Raw genomic sequence first — 24,974 nt, forward strand, 5'->3', positions numbered from 1 at the left:
GGGCTTGGTGCTGAGGCCAGGTGACCCAACATTAATTCCCAACTGTCAGGCAGTGAGGAGATGGGTCATGAGCTGTGGTTTCAGAGCTGCAAGGGCCTCAGAAGTCATGTCAACTGAAAAAGTTGATTTGATCCACCCGGTGTTTCAAGTAAATTATTGAGCAAACTGAAGAGTGGGGAGGGCTCTGGCCCCCATCTTTGTTTTTGTTTTTGTTTTTTTTTGTGGTACACGGGCCTCTCACTGTTGTGGCCTCTCCCGTTGCGGAGCACAGGCTCTGGACGCACAGGCTCAGCGGCCATGGCTCACGGGCCCAGCCGCTCCGTGGCATGTGGGGTCTTCCCGGACCGGGGCACGAACCCACGTCCCCTGCATCGGCAGGCGGACTCTCAACCACTGCGCCACCAGGGAAGCCCTCTGGCCCCCATCTTTGAGCCCAAGAGCCTTATAGGTAAGTTGCAGGTAAGATTGCCTTTGAACTGTGTTCCCAGATGAAACAAAATGGGAGGACCACTGTTCTAAAGTGACCTCCTCAGAGGACAGGAAGGGACTTGCCGTTGGTCCCCGCAATGCAGGGCACAGAACCCTGTCTCCAGGCTCTTTCAGCTGTGTATGCTGAGCTGCCTCCCATCTATACCTGAGAACGTGGATGGGGGTGAGGAAGATATCCCTTCCCCAGCAAACATACCACTAAGATCTGAGCTGGCACCTGGGAGATTTGCCCAATTACCAACAAAGAACATGGAAGAAATTTTCAGTCTTTGAAAACCTTTAATAATGTACATGTTCCCTAAGGCCGGCCCTCTTACTCCCTCAGCCCTTTCTGGCTTGAAGGCCTCACCCGGGTCCCCACGTTATGTTAGAGAAGGCATTAGTTGGGAGCACACACCAGCTGCAGTTGGGGAAAAAGCTCATCCCTGTTGCCACGGGTGGGTGCTGGCTGGAGCCCTGCCTAGTCCAAGGCAGCACTGCCGATGGGTGTGCCGCAGCCAGGCTACCTGGAGACAGGGTCCCCTCAGTCTTCCCAGTGGCTATGCAAAACCTGGGTGAGGACACAGCCCTACAGGCCGGAGTCCTCTGGCCAACAGCAGCCTGGCAGGAGTTCTGAATCCCTTCCAGGTTGTCCTTGTGCTAGAAAAATATTTCCTCTGTATGCCGTGTCATGAAAAGGACTGAGAAACACTGAACTGAGGGGATGACAGAGCTTCAGCCACAGGCTTTTCTGCCAGAGAACGGCATCTACTGGGGGCAGTGCTGCTCCAGAAGAATCTACCACGTGCATGCAGTCACCTGTCCGTCCACCCATCCATCCACCATCCATCCGTCCACTTGCTGGCCAAATATTTATCGCACGCTTACTATGCACCAGGTACCATGCTGGATGCCAGAGAGAAAGTGGTGAACAAGACACCCTCAGAGGGGCAGATGCACAGTGCATTTGGGAAACCAAGGCCCAGGGAGTAGCAGGTTCCCCACAGATACCTGGCTTTTAATGGTTGTACCCAGAACCCCTCCTAAAAGCTGCCCATTGGGCACAGGCAACATCTGGGAAAAAGACACTGGGTAGAAATATGGCCTGAAAGAGTGGTGGGGAGGTAGACCTGGTCTCCCCATGGCTAAAGGTCAGCGGACGATGGAAATGGTCTGGTCAGCCACAGCAAAGACTGGGAAGAGGGGCCCAGGGAAGGACGCGTGGTGGGTGTGGAGCACCGTGCCCGAGCCTGCCTCGTAGAATAGCAGCTCCTGTGCCTGCAAGTCCAGCAGCACCCCCAGCTGAGCTGGGCAGCGCAGCAGTGCCAGGGGCTCATGCTGCCCATCGTGTGAGAAACGGAACTCCTGGTCGTAGCGGGAGAAGACCCAGGAGAAGGCATTGTAGCCCAGACGAGAGTCACTGCCAGAACCCTTGCGGGGCAGCTGGCCTAAGGCCACACCCACCTTGTAGGCACAACTGTTCTCGACGTTCACCGTCCAGGCATGCAGCCCAGCCTGGAAGGAAGTGGTGGCCAGGGCATTGGGCCAGTGGTCAAAGCGCTCCGGGCCATCTGCACAGGTCTTGGACTTCTTGGCGTTGAAGGTCAGGGTCCTTTGATCATCTGACAATTGCAGGAAGGGGCTGACAGTCCTCTCGTTGATACGCACGTCCTCCGTGCCTGCCAGAAAGAATTCTCAGACTTGCCCAAGGCCCACCCTCAGCCCTAACCTGGCCCTGCCACGTAGCAAAGGGCTTCCTCACCACTCACTGGCAGATAAGCCATTTACTCTCTGAGCCTCAGATTCCTCATCTGTAAAATGGGGATCAGAATAGGACTTATCACAGGGTGGATGTGAGGATCAAATGAGATGATGCATGTAAAGTGCTGAGCATTAATAAGTGCTCAATAAACTGTGGCCATGACCACAGTAGTTATTAATAGTCCAAGACCCTCATCCGTTAACTTTGGTAGATATAAGACCCAGAGAGGAGAAGCGAGTTGCCCGAGGTCACACACTAAGTTGGTGGCAGGGGCAAAATGAAGACCCAGCATGTTGTTCCTACGTTTAGCATCTAACACTGATCATACTGCATTCTAGTTGGGCATATCTGCAGTTTCCAGATCAGACTTGTCCTAGCGACACGGTTCCTGGAGGCTTGGAAGCATCAGATATGCAGTTTCCTACAACTACCTAAATGGGACTGCTGGCAGATCAGGCACTACTGGACAACAGAATCTAGAGATGAGCTATAGCTTGTACTAACGTTTTAGGGATAACGTGCAGGGAGGGAGGATTAAAACTGAGAAAAATTCAATCCATTAACCTAACCTTTCTGTGAATTGTGAAAATACCACAACGGGCAGTGTGGGAGCTTCCATCTAGCTTGGGGGAAGCCTGCTTTGAGAACCCTCCCACTCGGGGAATTCCTGGAGGCAGGAGACCATGTTAGCTGGCCTGATCAATGTTAAGTTAGTAAGTGAGACGAATCCGGGAAGCTCAATTCTCGCTCAAGATGCTCTCCAGTTGCCCATCAATTATATCTTCTTAAAGAGAAACTAGGTTTCCAAGAAATAATACTGAGCTCTTGCACTAGGGCAGGACTTAAGGAGGACGTAATTTCCAGGAACAAGATTTATCCCAGACCCAAGCACAGAGCAGGCTGGTCTGGAAACAGGGAGGACCTGGCCCAGCTGCCCCAGGCCTGTCCAGAACCTTGACTCCATAGACAAGCCTGCATCCAGTATCACTGGTTGCTTAACCTGAGATCCCAGATGCACCGGTCCCCACTGTGACCCAGCAGCAAACCCCAGACAGACAGACAGACAGAAGCCCAGTTACTCCAACTGGTGCCAGGTTCCAGCAGCTCCTAACCTGAGAGGGACCCGAGAACGGCTGTCGCCCAGAGCTGGGTCAGTAGTGGGCTGCGAGTGCACTTCTCATTAAAGTTTAACTTTTCCGACTCCTTGGGATCCAAAATGCCCTCTGCTTCCTCCGTCCTTATGCAGGAAAAAAAAAAAGAGAGATATTTAGGAAGGTTCTGGAAATGTATCTGGATCAATACAGGATGGGGACAGAAGTCAAATCCTCTTCCCACGAGGGTGACACAAAGAATGGCAGCCAGGCCCCACATAGGAGCCCCCAAAGGGGGGTGGAGCCAAAAGAGAAGGTGGGCATTCCCTCTATGCCCTGGAGCCTTAATTCCAGCAAGGCACACGGTTTACAGGGAGGTAAATACTTGATGCCAGTATTAGAACTTGTAGTCAGTGTGTTCTATGGGGGAAGCAACTTGCCAGTGTCTCTGGTGAGTTAGCAGCAGAACTGGGAGGAGGACCTGAGCCTCTTGTGCCGTAGTCTTTCCGCTCCACCGACCTGCGTGGAGAAAATTTTGCCTTCCTACAAAACCTATTGCAGCAAAATCTACTGGTGTGGTCAGAAGGTAGAGCCATTCCTCTCCTCTTAAAATGCAAACAGCCCCGAAGGGTCACGCAAGAAGGAACTATCAGTGATCACCCCAACCATAAAGCAGTCATAGTACTTTGCTCCCAATAACTACCTCTACTCAGCTCACAGGGGGGACTGGGTTTTGTTGGAAGGGATTTGGGAACATAAGATGCTTAGGAGGGGAGTACTGCCATTTATTAAGCAGCCAGGCTCTGGGCTTGCTGTTTTCTATAGAGAATCTCACATGATCTTTGCTATAACCTGGGAGGCAGTTGTTATTCCATTTGACAGGAAAGAACGGAGATTCAGAGAAAGCACCCAAGCTAAAAAGAAGACCTGGATTCAACTGTTGCCTCCATGCAAAAACAGAACAAACCCAGGCTGGGATCCAGGCACCATTCAACATAATCCTTCCCCTGACTTGAAGTAAAATCTGAAGGGGTGTGGGGCAAAGTGAGGGTTCGCCACAGGGCTTCACAGACCTCTGAACTGGCTTCTGAGAAAGCCAGTTTGGGTAGGGAGAAAAACTCCCAAATGAGAATGTTTATATTTGCCTAAAGATGTCTTTAACAATATACAGTATGCTTTAGGCCTGGCCTATATAATGATTGTATGCCAGGAAAACAATTAGACTCAAATCAGTGATGTTCTTTCTCTTGGTAGTTACGACATATCAAAGATTAAAATTGTCCTGTGTTTCTTGTTTCAATGTACATGTGTGTGTGACGTCTTAAATGTTTTAATAGTCCACAGCTAATCAGCTTATGTATACTGTATGTATAATGAGAACAATGTCTTGTGTTTTCATCCTTTATGAATTCACAATTCTTACCTGTTCTCTTGTCATAACAAAACCAGTAATATTTTCCTGTCTTGACAGCTTGATTTTTAGTAGAAAATATATTAAAAGCGGGGTTCTCATTGCAGTGGCTTCTCTTGTTCCCACTGTCTCTAATCCCAAAGATGGCCTTTGAGCTCAGGCAGCAGAGAAGTGACAGCACACACTCTCTTCCCCAAATCTTGTGGCTCTGTCCATAAACAGAGGATGGGGGGAGAGGGCGGGGCATGTCTCCTCATAGATGTGAGCTCTTTTTTTTTAAAACTGACACTGACTGCTCTGGCTTGGGAGGAGCGAGGTTAACAGAGCCCTAGAAAAGCTGAAAGCAGGCTTTGGTTACAAAGGCTCCTTGTGGTCAGGACAAGAGAGGCTCTGTTGCCATCTCCTCAAAGCACTGAAGCTGGCTCTGGAGAATCCCCAGCCAACAGGTGAGGAGGAAACAGGAGCTGGAGTCAGCCGTGCTAAATCATCATCAGAGCAAATCTGAGGCCAATCGTAGACACCAGAGTCTAGAGAACCAGCTGGTCCAGGTACCTCATGGTACAGAAGAGAAAACTCGTGACCCCAAAGGAGCGGGAGTGAAATGGGGCTGGGACACAGCAGGGCCCTGGCCAGGACCAGAATACCCAGTCTGTGCAGGGGAACCTGCTGCCGTGGCAGGCCAGGGTTGAGCTCAGCCACAGATGTGGAAATAACCTTGGGGGCCAAAACAACAGGTTTGGAAAACAGTACGGTCATCCCTCCATATCCTGGGGGACTGGTTCCAGACCCCCCACAAATACTAAAGTCCATGGGGTGTTCAAGTCCCTTATAGTCAAGCTCTCTGTATCCGAGGTTCCCCATCTGCAGATTCAAAAACATTCAAATCCATGTTTGGTTGAATCTATGAATGGGGAAACCATGGAAATGGAGGGCCGACTCTACTTTGAGAGTATGCACCCCCAGTCTAAAGACACAAAGGCACAAAGGACTACTAGCAAATCTTGAACTCTACTAGTAGGTTTGTCAATCATACTATGGGTTTAGCAACTCTCAAACAACATTGCATGTATCATAGGACTGAACAGATGAATAAATATATTGGAAAGGAAAAATCCTGGGGTGTTTGATTGGAATTAGAAGTTGTGATACAAACTCAGGAATAAAAAAGTTACCTGCACACACACTCCCTAGCTCTGTATGCTGTCCACTGGGAAGGCCTGGAAGCAATGACGCATTAGTAGCAATGAACACACCTAATGGTTCAATCTTGGTTTTTAAATACGATTCCCCACTAAAAAACCCAAAACACCCTGGAGAAATTAGCTGATTCCAGGCTGAGGCAGGAAAAGAACACGTTGAGCCTAGGATATCTTCTTGTGCCAGAAAGCAAGAAAGTACTCAAAAGAATGATGAGGAGTTGTCAAAAGGACACAGGATCTGGCTTGAAGGGGCTCCTACTGGCCAAATCTGAGAGATTTTGAAGATCAAAATTAATAATAGTACTAACAGATTATAATGCACTGAATAAAATAAGAATCAGTGAGTCTATATTGATACTAAATAAGTGAATAAACAAGCAAACTAAGTCCTAGACACAGCAATCAGGCAACAAAATAAATAAAAGGAATCCAGGGCTTCCCTGGTGGTGCAGTGGTTGAGAGTCCGCCTGCCGATGCACGGGACACGGGTTCGTGGCCCGGTCTGGGAGCCTGTGCTCCGCAATGGGAGAGGCCACAACAGTGAGAGGCCCACGTACCGCAAAAAAAAAAAAAAAAAAAGAATCCAAATTGGAAAGGAAGAAGTAAAACTGTCACTGTTTGCAGATGACATGATACTATACATAGAAAATCCTCAAGATGCCACCCAAAAACTACTAGAGCTCATCAGTGAATCTGGTAAAGTTGTAGGATACAAAATTAATATAGAGAAATCTGTTGCATTTCCATACACTAACAATGAACTGTCAGAAAGAGAAATTAAGGAAACAATCCCATTTACCATCACATCAAAAAGAATAAAATACCAAAAAAAAAAAAAAAGAATAAAACACCTAGGAGTAAACCTACCTAAGGAGGTAAAAGACCTGTACTCAGAAAACTATAAGACACTGATGAAAGAAATTGAAGATGACACAAACAGATGGAAAGATACACTGTGTTTTTGGATTGGAAGAATATTGTTAAAATGACCATTACCCAAGGCAATCTACAGATTCAATGCAATCCCTATCAAAATACCAATGGCATTTTTCACAGAACTAGAATAATTTTAAATTTCTTATGGAAACACAAAAGACCCCAAATAGCCAAAACAATCTTGAGAAAGAAGAATAGAGCTGGAGGAATCATGCTTCCTGACTTCAGACTATACTACAGAGCTACAGTAATTGAAACAGTATGGTACTGGCACAAAAACAGACACATAGATCAATGGAACAGAACAGAGGGCTCAGAAATAAACCCACATGATGAAGGAGGCAAGAAGATACAATGGAGAAAAAACAGTCTCTTTAATAAGTGGTGCTGGGAAAACTGGACAGCTACATGTAAAAGAATGAAATTAGAACATTCTCTATCACCATATACAAAAATAAATTCAAAATGTATTAAAGACCTATATATAAGACTGGAAACCATAAAACTCCTAGAGGAAAACATAGGCAGAACACTCTTTGACATAAATTGTAGCAATATTTTTTTGGATCCATCTCCTAAAGCAAAGGAAATAAAAACAAATGGGGCTTCCCTGGTGGTGCAGTGGTTGAGAGTCCACCTGCCAATGCAGGGGACACGGGTTCGTGCCCTGGTCCGGGAAGATCCCACATGCTGCGGAGCGGCTGGGCCCGTGAGCCATGGCCGCTGAGCCTGCGCGTCCGGAGCCTGTGCTCCGCAACGGGAGAGGCCACAACAGTGAGAGGCCAGCATACCGCAAAAAAAAAAAAAAAAAAAAAAAAAAAAGAATGCAAATAATGTTGGCAAGGATGTGGAGAAAAGGGAATTCTTATACACTGTTGGTGGGAATATAACTTGGTGCAGCCACTGTGGAAAACAGTATGGAGGTTTCTCAAAAAACTAAAAATAGAACTACTATATGACCCAGCAATTCCATTCCTGGGTATATACCCCCCAAAAACCAAAACACTAATTCAAAAAGATAGATGAGCCCCAACGTTCATAGCAGCATTATTTACAATTGCCAAGATATGGAAGCTACCTAAGTGTCCATCAACAGATGAATGGATAAAGAAGATGTGGTACATATATACAATGGAATACCACTCAGCCATAAAAAAAAGAAATTTGCAACAACATGTATGGACCTGGAGGGTATTATGATCAATGCAATAAGTCAAACAGACAAATACTGTATGATATCACTTATATGTGGAATCTAAAAAACAAAAACTGGTGACTATAACAGAAAAGATACAGGGATATAGAGAACTAGTGTTTATCAGTGGGGAGAGGAAAGGAGGGATGGGCAAGATAGGGGTACAGGATTAAGAATTATAAACCATTATGTATAAAAAAAGCTACAAGGATATATTGTACAACACAGGGAATATAGTTAATATTTTATAATAACTATAACTGGATTATAACCTTTAAAAATTGAGTCACTATATTGTACACCTGTAACATATAATATTGTATATCAACTATACTTCAATTAAAAAAAACTAATATAATATTGTATGTCAATTATATTTCAATTAAAAAAATTAATATCCCTGGGGCTTCCCTGGTGGTGCAGTGGTTAAGAATCCGCCTGCCAATGCAGGGGACACAGGTTCGAGCCCTGGTCCAGGAAGATCCCACATGCCGCAGAGCAGCTAAGCCCGTGCGCCACAACTATTAAGCCTGTGCCCTAGAGCCCGCGAGCCACAACTACTGAGCCCACATGCCACAACTACTGAAGCCCGTGCACCTAGAGCCCGTGCTCCGCAACAAGAGAAGCCACCGCAATGAGAAGGTCGTGCATCGCAACAAAGAGTAGCCCCGGCTAGTCGCAACTAGAGAAAGCCCACGTACAGCCAACGAATACCCAACGCAGCCAAAATTAAATAAATAAAATACATACATTTATTAAAAAAAACCCTAATATCCCTGATAATGGGACAAAATGACATTATGTGTCCCCTGGTATGATGGACTGAGGACATATCACTTATGAAATATTCCTGCTCAAAATGCATAACCTGAATCTAATCATGAGATAACATTAAATAAACTCAAATTGCGAGATATTCTATAAAACTGTCCTTAGACTCTTTAAAAGTGTTTAGAAAATAAAAGGTTAAGGCACAATTACAGATTTAAAAAGACCAGATGGATCAGAGGGAAAAAATCCAAACACTGTTAAGAACATTCTTAGTACAACTGGCAACATTTGAATACAGACTGTATATTAGATAATAGTATTACATCAACATGAGATTTCCTGAATTTAATAAGTACACCGTGGGGGAATTCCCTGGCGGTCCAGTGGTTAGGACTCCGCGCTCTCACTGCTGAGGGCCCGGGTTCAATTCCTGGTTGGGGAACTAAAATCTCACAAGCTGTGCAGCGCAGCCAAAATTAAATAAATAAATAAGTATGCTGTGGTTATGTAAGAGAACGTCTGTTCTTCGGAGATCCACATTGAAGTATTTAGGGATTAAAAGTCGTGCTTTCTGCAACTTACTCTCAAATAGGTCAGAAAAGAATAAGTTGTTTTATATATACATTAGATAGATAGATAGTCAGACAGACAGGATGACAGACAGGAAAAAAGAGACAGATAAGAAACAGAGAGAGCAAATGTGGCCAAATATTATCAATTAATATTTCTAAGTTCAGGGCTTCCCTGGTGGCGCAGTGGTTAAGAATCCGCCTGCCAATGCAGGGGATACAGGTTCGAGCCCTGGTCCAGGAAGATCCCACATGCCACGGAACAACTAAGCCCATGCGCCACAACTACTGAGCCTGCGCTCTAGAGCCCATGAGCCACAACTACTGAAGCCCTCGTGCCACAACTACTGAAGCCTGTGTGCCTAGAGCCCGTGTTCCACAACAAGAGAAGCCACCACAATGAGAAGCCTGTGCACCACAATGAAAAGTAGCCCCCGCTCACCATAACTAGAGAGAGCCCGCACGCAGCAACGAAGACCCAAAGCAGCCAAAAATAAATAGATAAATAAATAAATAAAATATTTCTAAGTTCATTATACTATTTTGGCAACTTTTCTGTAAGTTTAAAATGTTTCAAAACAAAAAATAAAGATAAAACATTTTTTCAAAAATCAGATCAGCTTGATATTGAGGACAGACTGTTAAAGGAAGATGATGAAGATAAAGGAGAAAGAGAAGACTAGCAGAAGCATGGAAAGATTGTAAGGAGATAGTAAATTAAATTGAGGAACATCTGTACTGTGGAATAGTTCAAAGACTTTCCAAAAAGTGAGGTAAATATAAATGTACTGATATGGAAAGATTCCAAGATAGATAGCCTGATAAGTTATAAAACAAGTACAAAACGATCCCATCTACATTTTCAAAAAAAAATTTTAAGAGGAAAAAAGAATCCCACACACTCTTCTATGACTAAACACAGGAAAGCCTACAAGACACACAACTAACTGTTAAAACTGATCACCACTGGGAACAGGATTGGGAAGAGGTGATGGAGACATTTTTAATTTTAAATGGTTTTAAACTGGTGAAAATTTTTTTCTTTCTCCCATGCACATGTATTGCTATTGAACTTAAATATAAAAATAAAGAAGAATAGACTGTGCTCCCCAAGTACAGCTCTGAAATCTCACACACACAGTGTAAGAATTTAATTTCTTTGCCTGGAAAATTACACCCTCTTGGCCACTTCCTCAGGCTCTTGGATCTCAGAACCTTTCAGAACTCAGTTAGGGTCTGGTGAAATTCTTTTATTATTGCATAATTAAAATGAAGTTTTGAGTGGTAATGCAGACTTAAATTTCAAAGATTCTTTCATCAGAGAAAGGGGAAGTGAGGTAGAGAAGACAGTACTGGGTCAGGTGTCAGGTGTGGGTCCAAGCCCCAGCTCCGGGGCTTAGGCAAGTCCCTTCCCCTCTTTGAGCCTCAGCATTCTCATCTGTAGATGGGGGTGGGAAACCCCTTCCACAGGGTGACTGTACGTTTTTTTAATAGGATAATATTTAAGAAAGCCCATGGCAAGCCTCTGACTCATTATTTATTTCACTGCCCTTCCACATGGGTCTAAAGTGGCTCTCCAAGCTAGGGGCAGGAAGACCCTTGTCCATTCAGCCTGGCTTCAGGGAAGGTACTCAGCTGCCCGCCATGAGCTTCCTCCCAGGAGCAGCGGGGCCTGATGGCAATGGACTACGTAGAGGCCTAAGGCCGTGGTTTCCGTGACTGCCCGAGCAAATACCGGGGGCCATACTCACCTTTCAAAAATCTCCTGCTCCTTCTGCTGTGAGAAAAGAAAGCAGAGTCAGGCTTGGCACCAGAAACCCAGCAGGCAGTCATCAAGACTTAAATATAATCAACTTGCATGGAGGGCTCCACGTGGACAGAAACTCTAGAATACAAACGTCTACTCCTTCTTTAAGACCCCGCACAAAACTTTATGGATCCTTCTTCACACACCTCCCCCATCAGTGAACCCCTCTGTCCCCTGTGTCCCATGGCATCCTGGGTTTCCCTCAGCTACACTTCAGGACAATCACATATTTACTCAACATTTCATCCCCCACCAAGCCTGTCACCGGCTCAACGGCTAGGACTCTTTCTGAATCTTCTACTGTGACTGTCCCAAGGTTTGGGGCAGAATGTGCTCGGCACATGGAAGCTGTGTAATGAAATAAACGCACAATCTGGGACAGTCACAGAAACCGCCCCCCTTGAACTGCAGCGGGACAGCTTGGTCGTTCCACATTCTCATTTCTCTGCTTGGCACATCTACTCAGATGGAGCACTGCCACCTTAGAACTGCAGGTACCTGCATATATATATAAAATACTTTGAAAGGATATGTACCAGCATATTGGCCATGGTAATTTCTGGGTGTTAGGAGTGAGGATGAGCTCTGTATTTGCAGTGGACCCCTTGTCAGTGCAGTGTTCTCTTCAAGCTTCTGGTCTCTCTCATCCTCCCCACTTCCTTTAATAAAGCTGTGACTCTTGTCTTTCAGGCATCAGCTTCTAAGTTGCTTAATTCAGGAAGCCTTCCCTGACTACCACTCCCTCAAGGCTGGACTGCAGGGGCCCCACATCCCAGTAGTGCCCTCTACCATAGCACGTATCCCTCCATATCCTAACTATCAGTTCTATACATTTGTCTCTTCCATAAGGCTGTGGGTTGCTGACAGCTGTATCCTATACCTCCACCCCATAGCACAATGCTTAGTATACAGCAAGCACTCAGTAAATATTTGCTCACTATTGAAAGAACAATTACCAAGTGCAAAAAAATAATCCATATAGTTCTATTGCCCTGTCTCATCCCTTTTCCAAATTATCATTTTCCACCTACTTCCTACCAATAAACATTCTTGATGTTTTCAGACCTTGGGGGAGTCTGGCCAACTGGCTGTGTCTTCACCCTTGCCTGACTTACAATCAGCTGGAGGTCATCCAGATGGGTGAGCATGTCCACCAGGCTGGTGCGGATGGTGTCGAGCTTCTGCAGTGCCTCGGCCCAGTGTACTCGCTGTGTCAGTATACTCTGATGGGCCCGCTCCTCTTCACCGTGCACCTGTTCCAGCAGCCTCTGCTCCTCGCTCTCACACAGACTCCTCACCAGACCCAGCCGCTGGATGACCAGTTCCCGTGCTGCACTGGCTGTGCTCTGACAAAAGGTAAAATGAGGAGTCCTGGCAGAGCCCCAGTCAAGATTAGGAGGGCTTGGGCTCAGCCGGAAGGAGTGCTGAGATTGATTAGCAATGTCTGCCATGGGTACAGTAAAGGCAGTGCTTAAACCATCTGAGCCCTAAGATTTCCCAAATGTGGTTTAGGGTAAAGAACTTTGAGATCCAGACATCCAGGCCATATCTCATGGAGCTAAGATGACAGAATGAAAGAGCTGGGCAGGACTTACAGATCAGCTGGAATCACCTGCTTTTCACAGTTGGAAATCCCAAGGTCAAGAGACCAAGGTCAGAGAGTCATAGAATTGCAGAGCAGATAGGACTAAAAAGTCTTCCCCATCAACAGGATGCACATCAACAGTAGTCCAGTTAATACTTTGGCCATGGCTGAGGGCAAAAAGCTCATTACTTCCCAAATCTGTTCATTCTAACTGCTTCCATGATAGAATTCTCACCTTCCACGCAGGAGGGCTGAAATCAGTTGTAAGTCAATGAAGTTAACATGTGTCCCCTAGCAGGTAGCACAGCATCTAGCACAGAGTAGGTGCTCAAATATTTACTGAATGACTGAATGGGAAAGTTCCTTCCAACCAGTAAAAAATCTCTTGGTAGTGCTCACATGCCAAGTCAATGGCAGAGCAGGGGCTAGAACCCAGTTCTGTTGACTCTCAGTCCAACACTATTCCCCTGTCCCAATGCCATCTGGTAACCAATCCTCCTCAAAGGCATTGTTGCATGAAGCTCCTGCACTCTTGCCAGACAGGTGAGAGCAGAACTGTTTCCTTCATGCCAGAAAGTCACAGGTAGCCAGCAGCTCTCCTCATTCCCTGCCCCTGAAGACCTGCTTCAGAAGAAACTGAGACCCACAATTTGCCCAATGGAGAAGAGAGAGTGGCTAACTGAATGGCCAAGTGAACCCAGAGATTCAGACTCCAACTCCAGTGTTCTTTTGAGGCAACATAATGCAGTGGTTAGGAAATTAGGCTGTAGAAACAGTGCCTGGGTTTAAATCTTAGCTGTTCCACTTACTATCTGTGGAACATTGAGCATATTACTATCTTCCCTGTGCCTCAGTTTTCTAATATGTCAAATGAGGATAATAATACTACCAACCTCATAAGGCTATTGTGAGGATTAAATGAGTTAATACATATAAAGTAAATAGAACAAGGCCCAGCACATAAATATTTGATTACATTAGGTATTGCTCTTCTCTCTATGCCACTTCAGTGCCTTTCCCATGGGTGGGTCTCTGCAGCCACATTTGTACTTTGTGATCAGGATCAAGGACAGACCCAATATGCACCAGATACTCCCGGACAAGAAGGCTGCAGTCAATTTCAACATGCTTCTTGAGTCATTCCCAGAAAAAAATAGCAGAGAAAAAAGAAAACTTTGCTCACCAAAGATATGCCTGAATAAACTAAAATCCCTCCCAGAACAAAACACAGAAGTACTGGAAAAATAGCTCAAAACATCCTTTTAAAAGTGAAGCTACAGGGGCTTCCCTGGTGGCGCAGTGGTTGAGAGTCCGCCTGCCGATGCAGGGGACACGGGTTCGTGCCCCGGTCCGGGAGGATCCCACATGCCGCGGAGCGGCTGGGCCCGTAAGCCATGGCCACTGAGCCTGCGCATCCAGAGCCTGTGCTCTGCAGCAGGAGAGGCCACAGCAGTGAGAGGCCCGCATACCGCAAAAAAAAAAAAAAAAAAAAAAAAAGTGAAGCTACGGCTTCCCTGGTGGCACAGTGGTTAAGAATCCGCCTGCGAATGCAGGGGACACGGGTTCGAGCCCTGGTCCGGGAAGATCCCACATGCTGGGGAACAACTAAGCCTGTGTGCCACAACTACTGAAGCCTGTGCACCTAGAGCCCATGCTCCGCAACAAGAGAAGCCACCGCAGTGAGAAGCCCGTGCACTGCAGTGAAGAGTAGCCTCGCTTGCCGCAACTAGAGAAAGCCCGCACGCAGCAACGAAGACCCAATGCAGCCAACAAATAAATAAATAAAATTTAAAAAAAAAAAGTGAAGCTACTCTGGCAGCTCGGGAAAGGAAATCCCCTGGAGTCCAAAAGTAGAGAGGAAACTGAAAACCAGTGTAATCAAGAGCTGAGGACTCAACTAGTTGCCCTGAATAGGGCTTGTGATTTACTTTAGAATCTTATACTCATCTAAACCATCATGCAAAAATTAGAGCACAATAAAGACCTCTCTGATCAAAAATGGAAAACTTCTGGGACTTCCCTGGTGGTCCAGGGGAAGACTCCATGCTCCCAGTGCAGGGGGCCTGGGTTCCATTCCTGGTCAGGGAACTAGATCCTGCATGCATGCTGCAACTAAGGAGCCCACAAGCCACAAGTGGGAAGCCCGCATGTGGCAACTATGAGCCCGCATGCTGCAACTAAAGATTCTGCGTGCTGCAACAAAGGATCCTACATGCCACAACTAAAGACTTGGTGCAGCCTAAATAAATAAATAAATAAATGAAAATGGAAAATTTCCTATGAATGAGGGAATTATTAAAAGATGTACTTTAACTAAAATATTGGACAACAACATGTAAGACCTGAGGGGTTATTGACTGAAAGCATTCTTATGGTACTTGTATCATTCGGGTTGATTCATTTTAGACATTATTTATTTGTGTTAAAATCTTAAGGGGACCGAAAATAGACTGTAAATAGAAGGTATAACTTTCAAGCTAGCACAGGGAAAAAGGAGGGAGGAGGGGTTGATTAACTCAACAGAAGGGAGGAAAGGAAGACAAAAAGCATAGAAAACGTAAAATAAAATGAGCCATGGCCGCTGAGCCTGCACGTCCGGAGCCTGTGCTCCACAACGGGAGAGGCCGCAACGGTGAGAGGCCCGCGTACCACAAAAAAAAAAAAAAAAAAAAAAAAAACCAAAGCAAACATATTACCCTCTTGATCCATATCCCCCTCCGCTATCATCCCATTTCTCAGCTCCCTTCTACAGCAAAGTTCCTCAAGAGTCATCTAGGCCAACTATCCCAAATTGCTCTTCTCCTATCCTCTCTGAAACCCACGCTAATCAAACTTTCAAGGCAATGCTCTACAAAACTCCTCTTGTCAGGATCTCCAATGATGAGCATGTTACTAAATAGTCCATTCTCATTTCTCACCTGACTTGATTTCTCTGCAACATTTGACACCAATGATCTCCTCCACCTCCTTGAAACCTATTGTGGGACACAACACTCTTAGTTTTACTCCTAGGTCATTGATTGCTACTTCTTGGTCTACTTTGCCTCTTCCTATCTTCTCAATGGTTAAAAGTTGAAGTGCCCTAGAGCTCAGTCCTTGGACCCCTGCTTTTTTTTTTTAAGTTGTTTCCACTTTTTATTTATTTATTTGGCTGTGTCAGGTCTTAGTTGTGGCACGTGGGCTCAGTAGTTGTGGCACGCAGGCTCTCTAGTTGTGGCGCGCAGGCTTAATTGCCCTGTGGCGTGTGGGATCACTCTGCTTCAGCCTCATAGACCTCCTGGCTGCTACTCCAACTTGCCAGGTACACCCCCACCTCAGCGCTTTTGCACTTGCCTTTCCCCCGTTTTGGAACACTCTTCTCCCAGATATATGGTCCATTCCCTCACCTCCCGTAAATTCTGTGCAAATATCAATCTTCTTAACTAGGTGATTCCTGATCACAGCATATGCAATTACAACCCCCATCCTCAACATGACCAATCCCCCTTCCTGTTATATTTCTCTATAGCACTTATCACCTTTTGATATAGCATATATTTTATGTTATTACCCCTCTCCCCTGACTAGAATGTAGGCTTCATGAAAACAGAAACTTTCGAATGTTTTGTTCACTGTGGAATCTCTAGCACATAGACCAACAGTGCTTGGTGTGTGGTAGGTGCTCACAGAGATTTGTTAAATAATTAAATAAATGGCAAAATGTTGTAAGTATTCCCCGACAAAAGCTTCTATTTGACATTGTACTGAGGTCTTAGCCAGTGCATTTAAGACAAGAAAATAAAAAGACTGAGGAAAAAGAGAGTGAGAGAGGGAGAAATCATCGTGCAGAGAAAAGCAGAGATGTACACAGAACAGCCGCCTAGACTTCTAGCAGCTTCCTCGTTCCTGGTTCTGGTCCCCTTTAGGTTCTGAAAGATTCTTGTATCAGGGCAAGAAATTCTCTGTTTTGCTTATGCCAGTTCAACTGGGTTCTGTTCCTTGCAATCAAAATCATTTTTTTTTTAATTAGGTTGGCCAAAAAGCTCATTTGGGTTTTTCCGTAAGATGGTATGGCAAAGCCTGAACGAACTTTTTGGCCAACCCAATACTAAAACAGTGCCAAGCCTGCTCCATGTACTTTGGGGGAATGAGGGAGGGATGTGCAGGAAGAAATTCACAGCCCCTGCCCTTGAAGGGCATACTTGAGAGTAAAGATGTAGCAGTGGCAATGAGTCAACTGAATAAAGGATCCGCAGTGAGGTGTTGCAGAGGGATCACCTGCTGAGTGTCAGAAGACCCAGCTCAGAGAACTGACTCTGGCAGGAGGCTGTGAGTCATTTAAACTCTACGGGACCCATTTCCCCATCTGTAAACAGGGATGTTACTACCATCTACTGCATAAGATTGTCATAAAGAATATGCAATGTAAAATCCATAGGTTATTTTATAATACTGGGGCTGAGCACAAAATAATTAAGATGGTAAGGGAATGCTACCCTTCCTGATCCTTTACCTGAAGCAAGTCATCTTCTATCGGAGTCTTTGCACCAAATATGTGCTGGGAATAATCCACTCTGCCCAGATGGCAAAACCAAGGCTCAGAGAGAGGGGAAACCATCCTTCCTGGGCATCCAACTTTGCTAACAGCACAATGAGTCTGTGAGGTTGGGAAGGGACCATAGACTGGTCCAAGCCCCTAAGGCTGAGGTCTTATCCTAGGAGGGGGCCCAGAGGAGGAGGGAAAGCAGAAGAATTACCTACCACTGCTCTCTGGTTCTTCCCTGGCAGGATGTCAGCCACATACTTGGTGATGGTAGCACTCTGTAACTGCAGCCTCTCACACTGGTCCACAATCTTGTTCTGCAACACAAATGACACCCATGGTGTCTTTTTTTTTTTTTTTTAACATCTTTATTGGAGTATAATTGCTTTACAATGGTGTGTTAGTTTCTGCTTTATAACAAAGTGAATCAGTTATACATATACATATGTTCCCATATCTCTTCCCTCTTGCATCTCCCTCCCTCCCACCCTCCCTATCCCACCCCTCTAGGTGGTCACAAAGCACTGAGCTGATCTCCCTGTGCTATGCGACTGCTTCCCACTAGCTTGATCCACACTGGTCCATTCACTCCATTCCAGTGACTTTTTTCCTTTTACCCCACCTCAGCCACCCACTCCCACGGTCATTATCTCAGACCTCATCATTATTGAAAACTATACAACTTCCAAAATCTTCATTTCAAGGATCCTGCACCCTGCCCACCACTTCCCATCCTTCTAGATCACGTACCCTGGAATCTCCATTCCAACAATTCAGCTTAGATGGAGTCACCAATACATTAGTCTTACCACTTTTCACTGTCCATCATCCCCTTTTGTGGCCCCACTTCCCTCTTTATCCTTAAATCTGGTGGCCCTTTATTATTCTGTCTCTCCTCTGGCCACTTCTGGTCTCCTCTACTTCTGCTATTCCACCCAGATCACCTTTATCTCTCACAGGAACTGCTGTTAGAGTCTCCTAACTGGGCTTTTATTCTTGACCACCGCCCACCCCCCTTCCCATTGGCCACTGCCACCTTTGGTAAGGAAATCAGATCAAGTCTCATCCCAGCTCAAAACCCTCCAATGGCTTTCCAATACCCCCACAGTGAGAACTTAGCCAACAAGGCCCTACCTGATGGGACTCTGCATATCTGCATATCTCTCCAATGTCACCTCCTACCGCTCCCCACACTGGCCTTCTAACCATTCCATAAACACACCGAATTTGTCCTGACCTCAGTGCCTTTGCACCTGTTGTTTCTTCTGTCTCCAGCAGTCTTCTCCCATATATTTCTTGCTCCCTGACTCCATGTTACCTCTTCAGAAGCCTTCTCTGACCATCCCCACACCCCATTCCCTTACTTAGCTTATTTTTCTCCATTGAGTTTTCACTCTCTGACTGTATATCATGGGTTTGTTTACCGTCTTTGGTATCTGCCACCCCCCCACCTCAGGCACATAAGCACCATGACTTTGACTTGTTCTCTATGTCCTACGACCTGGAAGAGAGTTCCTATACGTGGAAGGCGCTGAATAAATATTTGTTGAATGACTAACACCCACTTCCTTGGTCACAAGAGTTTCAGCAGCTCACAGCTCCCGAAGCTGTGAGCATCGGCCATGAAAGCAGGGGAGAGTTTTGGAAATGAAGAAGCCAAGGCTCACAGAGAAGTTACTTGCCCAAGGAGACATGGCCAGGCCCCTGCTTTGCTACTCCATTTCTCCAGGTAACAACTGGAGCCCTTCCAAGCGGCAGTTCCTCCACCATTTCCCCTGAGAGCGTTGCCCCAGTTCCATCTGCCAAAGGGCCACTCAGCTGTCTCTTCTAGGCAGCTCTTGCAAATCCTTCCAACCACAATTAGGAATCAGTCTTACACTTCACCGGTCCAAATACACAGTTAAAGAACTGAGTCGACTGGAAGGAAGCTGTGGTCACCACACACCGTAGGACCGAGGGAACTGAGACTAGCTTCTGAAAAGCTACAGGGCAGGTATCCAGAAGGTAAGAGGCAGGTTGTTGAACTGGGGTTGATTTTGCCCAGTTCAGTAACAATCCTGCCCTGGGGCAAAATTTCTTTGCTGGCTGGAGGGACGGGAAGCCTGCAAAAAAGCCAGTCTACTCAAAATTGGAGGGAGAGAGGGCAAGACACATATCCCTCCAGGAAAAGATGAATATGCTAAGGGCCTCAGCAGGGTTCAGGGAAGGCGCCCTGCTCCAGGGCAGAGTGCATTGCAAAACAAGCAGCAGACCTGCCACCCTGGCCCAGCCTTCACTCCTACCACTCAGATTCAGCCTTGATGGAAACTTTTTTTTTTAAGGTTTTATTAAATTCTCACTCCCATTAGCATCACTTCCTCCCTCCAACCACTGAAGCAGAGGTGGTTTTCTCTGGCCTAGTCAATGACTCCCCTGGTTCAGGCCCTGAACAATAGGAACCTTGAAAAAGTTACTCCCCTCTCTGGGCCTCCGTTCCCCCATCTGTAAAATGTAGGGCCGCTGCTTCAAAGGTCTGGTTGGAATGAGGCAACGGATATTTAAGTGCTTTGGAACTTGCAAAGTCTCTATCCATTGTGCAAGTTCATTATACCACATTATCCAAGCTTATTTTCATCATCACTGTGGGGAAAGTGGTGACAAGTAGGACCAACCAGGAGCCTTCAGGTGCCATTGAATAACTGAATCCCTCGTCCCAGCACCCTGTCAGGTATGTTTATTACTGTCCAGTCTGAGCCCTCTGGCCTCACAGCTGGGCAGAACTCCAGGGAGAGGTTGGGAGAATCAAGCAGGGTAATCAAATTGCAAGGAAACCCCCAGGGACCACAGCTGGGGTGGAAGGAGGCAGGAAGCCCCATGGTGACTTGACTCTCCAATCTCAGGGGAGGTTGGTGACAGGAAGGTGGCTAGCTTGGAGCCAAGCTGGAAGTGGAGGTGGGGAGAAAGAAACCCTAGGTGAAGGGTTCCAGTAGGAACCTCCCGATATCTTCCCCGCCCCCTCCGTTTACCCAAGTGAAATAGGCTTGAAGTACAGTCCAGGCCAATCCTGAAACGGAAAAGAAACCACCTTACCAGGAAGGCTGAAGGGTGGATGAGGGGAGGGGCTTTGAGTCGAGGGGCTAAGGAGCGAGGAGGGGCCGAGTTTTATCAAGTTACTAACGGGGCAGAAGCTGGGGCACATCTTGTCCCAGGTAGCTGGAGCAGTGAAGCCCTTTATTGCCCAAGGCCAGCCCCATCGCACAAAAACTCTAATAAATGCCCCCAAACTACAAGTGAGGACACTGAGGCTCAGAGATTACGAGACTCACAGGGAGGACCTGATGGAGGTGGGAATCGAACTCAGGTCAGCCGGACTCCAGAAGCCACACCCTTAACCGCCTCGTTCTACAGCCAGTGCCACTGCGGAGCCTGGACTCCCGGACCCGCTGCTGGGTCCCCGCTGGGTCTCGCCCAGCGCCTCCCCGCCGGTGCCCCCTTCTTCCAGAGGAGCCCGCTGCCTACCAGCGCCCACGTCAGCTCACCCGCAGCTCTTCCGCGCGCTCCTCGGCCCGGCGGATGCGGTGCCCCCGGCAGCGGCCGCCCAGTCCCGCGCAGGCGGCGCACACGGGCCGTCGTTCAGAGCAGCAGAACCACCTCAGAGCCTGGCCGTGTTCGGGGCAGAGCGACCCCGGCTCGGACCCCGGCCCCGGCCCCGGCCCCTGCCCCGGCCCGGGCCACGGCCCCTGCCCCGCACTCTCCACTGACATGGCCGAGCGCCCGGCGCCGCGCGCTCCACCTGTCGCAGGTGGCGGCTAGGCGGGGCCTCCCTGACCCCGCCCCCGGGCCCCGCCGAGCGCCTGGCACGCTGGCCGCGGCTCTTCCTCCCGCCGGGCTCTTGCAGCCGGGTGGGCGTCCGCCCACACCCCGCCCCCACCCCGGGACAGACCCCGCCCGCATCAGCAGTCTTTTAGATTTTTTGCTGAATTAAATCGCGTTTTGTGTGTGTTTGTTTTATAATAAACATAAAACGCAAAATATTATGTGATTGTAGGAAACTGAGCACTATTAATTGAGCACTTATTAAGTGCCAGGATTTTGCTAAGCGCTTTACAAGCATTCCATCATGTAATACAACAGCTCCTTTTGACAGGCAACTTTAAACAAGTTGTTTAGAGCTAGGTTCTGGTGTCAGACTGTATGAGCTCAAATCCCATTTAGCTGCTTACTGGCTCAGTACCGTCCAGTGTCTCACTTGCAAAACGGGCATTATGTGGGTAACTACCTCACAGACTTGTGCTGAGGATTAAATGAACTAAAACACAAAACAGTATCTGGAGCTCAGACAGTGGCTGCAAGTGCTAAGAGTCTGCTAATAGTACAAGGAAAGTACTACTATGATCCCCATTTTTATGCGGATTTAGGATCTTGCCGGTGGCGGGGTGGGGGGTGTGTGTGGTCACAGTTACTATTTGGTAGTAGTGTGATTGGAACTCAGGCAGTTTGACTTGTGGTAATATGATTCATACTTTTTAAATTGCATATCAAGGCCCAAGGAGGAACATCTGTGTTAGGCTGATTTCCCCAAAGTATTTACATCCAAGTTTTCTTAATTTGAAAAAAATTTTTTAACTAGTATTGAAAAAAGTAATGCATCTTTACTGAAGAAAATAGAATGTGCAAATAAGCACATGGATGAAAAACCCATCCCCAGAAGGAACTACTGCTAATAATACCTGAGCTGTCTTGGGGCTTTTTTCCTTAGGATTTGATAAAGGAATCTAAAGCCAGAAAGAACCCTTTGCGAGGGATCCAGACCAGTCTGCCTGGGTATACAGGGAGAGTGCAGCTCCCCAGCCCCCAATCTCCACTTTAGGAGGTCTTGGCAGAGGGCTGAGGAGAGAACTCAGCCAAAGGGAGAAGGGGCCAGGCCTCGGGTGACAGAGGGTATTCTGAGTTCAGAAACTGGACACTTGTAAGAAGGAAATGCTAAAGAAACACATCACTACATCCTGCTGCATGTTGGAGCTCAGGCACCTCAACCCCGAGGCCCCTCTAAGCGACAGCTCTACAAAGAGAAGAGAATCTTTCCCTTCTCTCAGCACCTACAGCTTCAGCCCCAGATCTACACCACTTACAGTTATGGGAACTTGGTCAGATTATTTAGTGCCTCAGTTTCCTCATCTCTAAAATGGGGGTGATAATAGTATCTATCCCTGACAGCTGCTTCAAGAATTAAATGGGCTCTTATCTGCGAAGTGCTTAGCTTGGGTGTATGGCATATCCTAGGGGCTAATAAAAGTTTTATTATACATGTAAGGATCTGTTAATATACTTGTAGCAAGTTTTCAGGATGAAAATTGTGTAAGATTCTTCAGCTAAGGGGGTGCAGTGTTCCTGGCATGAAAAGAAGTTTCTAGTGCATCCCAGTGGAAGGGTGAAGTCCTTGTAACAGTGTTGCCCTCATCTGGGGATGGAGATGGAAATGAGCCACCATAGACATTGTGGCTAGAATTTTTTGTTGATATTCTAAGGGCTGAAGCAGCAGAGGGCTATTAAACATAAAACAGAAGGTGATTTTGTGTGGAGGGAAAAGAGACTGGGGAGAGCAGGGGGAGAAGAAGGGGTTAAGGTCCTTGGGGAAAGTGGGGCCCCTTCATTGGGTGTGGCCTTAGAGCTGTGGTAGCCCTAGGAGGACTGGAGGCAGGAAAGCAGGGACAAAATCCCCAGAAGTGCTCCCAGGCAGAGGGACTAGACAGTGAAAGGGGCTTAGGTGGGAAAGAATTTACTTTCATAAAATTAGAATCATGTGTTCCAGCACTCAGGGGCTGAGTTAGACTGGAACTGGAAGATCAACCCCTTCCTTTAATGTGTATCAGGTCCTGCCCAACATATGTCCCCATGGGAAGCCTCAGGATACTCATAAACTCCCAAGTGGTGGCTCTCAAGCTTTATCAGACTTCAGAATCACCTGGAGTGGTCAGGGGAGAGGGGTAGTTAAGCATACAGACTTCCCAGTAAGATTCTCATTCACGTCTGTCATGGACCCAGGAATCTGCATTTGTGGCAGTTGTGCTGAGACTAGGCTACAAATGTGCCCTCTGGCTGCTCCTAGAAACACTGCCCTAAGACGGTGGAGACAAGAAAGAAAAAAAAAGAGGACTGCCCTGGTGGCACAGTGGTTAAGAATCCGCCTGCCAATGCAGGGCACTTGGGTTTGAGCCCTGGTCCGGGAAGATCCCCACATGCTGCGGAGCAACTAACCCCGTGCGCCACAACTACTGAGCCTGCGCTCTAGAGCCCGTGAGCCACAACTACTGAGCCGGCACACCACAACTACTGAAGACCGCACGCCTAGAACCCGTGCTCTGCAACAAGAGAAGCCACCGCAATAAGAAGCCTGCACACTGCAACGAAGAGTAGCCTCCACTCGCTGCAATGAAGAACCAACGCAGCCAAAAATAAAATATAAATAAATTTATTTTTAAAAAAAAGAGAAAAAGAAAGGGAGAAAGAGAGAAACAGAAAGAAGGGAGGGAGGGAGGAAGGAAGGAAGGAAGGAAGGAAGGAAGGAAGGAAGGAAGGAAGAAAGAAAGAAAGAAAGAGAGAAAGAAAGAGAGAGAAAGAAAGAAAGGAAAGAAAAGAATGAAAGGACGCGGAAAACATTGCTCATAGTAAGGGTTTTTGGTTGTTTCAGTGAGCACTGGGGATTGAATATATATTTCATACTGAGGGTCATGATCAAAAATGTTTGAAAGCTACTGCTCTAAGGTGACCTCTGGAGCCTTGGTGGGAGGGGGAGGGCTGAATTTGAACTTTAGGGCTTGCCTAGACAGGACACAGTGAGCAGGGGACAGAGAAGAATGGACACCTTTGTTACATTTTAGTCATTCAATAGATTTATTGAACATCTACCTATGTGCCAGGCCATATTTAAGACACTGAGGATACAATAGTAAAGAAGAACAAAGTCTACTCTCCAGGACAAATAAAACACATGGATATGTAATATAATGTTGTTAAGTGATAAGAGCTACGAAAAAGACTCACGTGATATAGGAAGGAGGGCTTGACGGAGGAGCTGATCTAGAAAGGATGATGGAGGAGGTCTCTTGAAGGTGTGGCACTGGAACTGTGCCCTAGATAAAGACAGCAAGCAAACTGTCAGAATGTCAGAATGTCTGAATGTCTGAATGTTTCCATACAGAGGGACAAGCAAGGGCAAAATTTCCTTTTATACCATGAACTCTGCTCTCTCCCCTCACCAAAGAACCGTACACAATTTACATTCTGAAACGGTGCTACCAGTATATTTACAGTATATTTACAGATCCTCACACATGATAAAATATTCATTAGCTCCTACTACATGACATAGGTGGGAAAGTATTTATTTATTTATTTAATTTTGGGCTTCATTGGGTCTTCGTTGCTGTGAGTGGGCTTTCTCTAGTTGTGGTGAGCAGGGACTACTCTTCTTTGCAGTGCGCGGGCTTCTCCTTGCGGTGGCTTCTCTTGTTGCCGAGCATGGGCTCCAGGCGCACAGTCTTCAGTAGTTGTAGCACGTGGGCTCAGTAGTTGTGGCTCACAGGCTCTAGAGCTCAGGCTCAGTAGTTGTGGCGCACGGGCTTAGTTGTTCTGCTGCATGTGAGATCTTCCTGGACCAGGGATCGAACCCCGTGTCC

General features: G+C 46.7%; 2 protein-coding genes across 2 annotated transcripts in view; one reads left to right on the forward strand and one right to left on the reverse strand.

Annotated features, from left to right (window-relative positions):
• The window catches only part of RNF183 (ring finger protein 183), a gene marked incomplete at its 3' end in the record, with an annotated part of 359,693 nt that overhangs the window by 293,806 nt on the left and 40,913 nt on the right, over positions 1-24,974 (forward strand). The gene's annotated exons all lie outside the window — the stretch shown is intronic.
• BSPRY (B-box and SPRY domain containing) lies at positions 849-21,059 on the reverse strand (the record flags this gene model as incomplete). The annotated part of the gene is made up of 6 exons (XM_082842190.1): positions 849-2,147; positions 3,343-3,467; positions 11,154-11,179; positions 12,325-12,555; positions 17,535-17,633; positions 20,835-21,059. The coding sequence occupies 6 exons, from the start codon at positions 21,057-21,059 to the stop codon at positions 1,621-1,623; spliced, it is 1,233 nt and encodes a 410-aa protein (XP_082698316.1). The 3' UTR covers positions 849-1,620.

Source organism: Leucopleurus acutus (genome assembly GCF_964270905.1).
Source record: "Leucopleurus acutus genome assembly, chromosome: 7".
Lineage (NCBI taxonomy): Eukaryota > Metazoa > Chordata > Mammalia > Artiodactyla > Delphinidae > Leucopleurus > Leucopleurus acutus.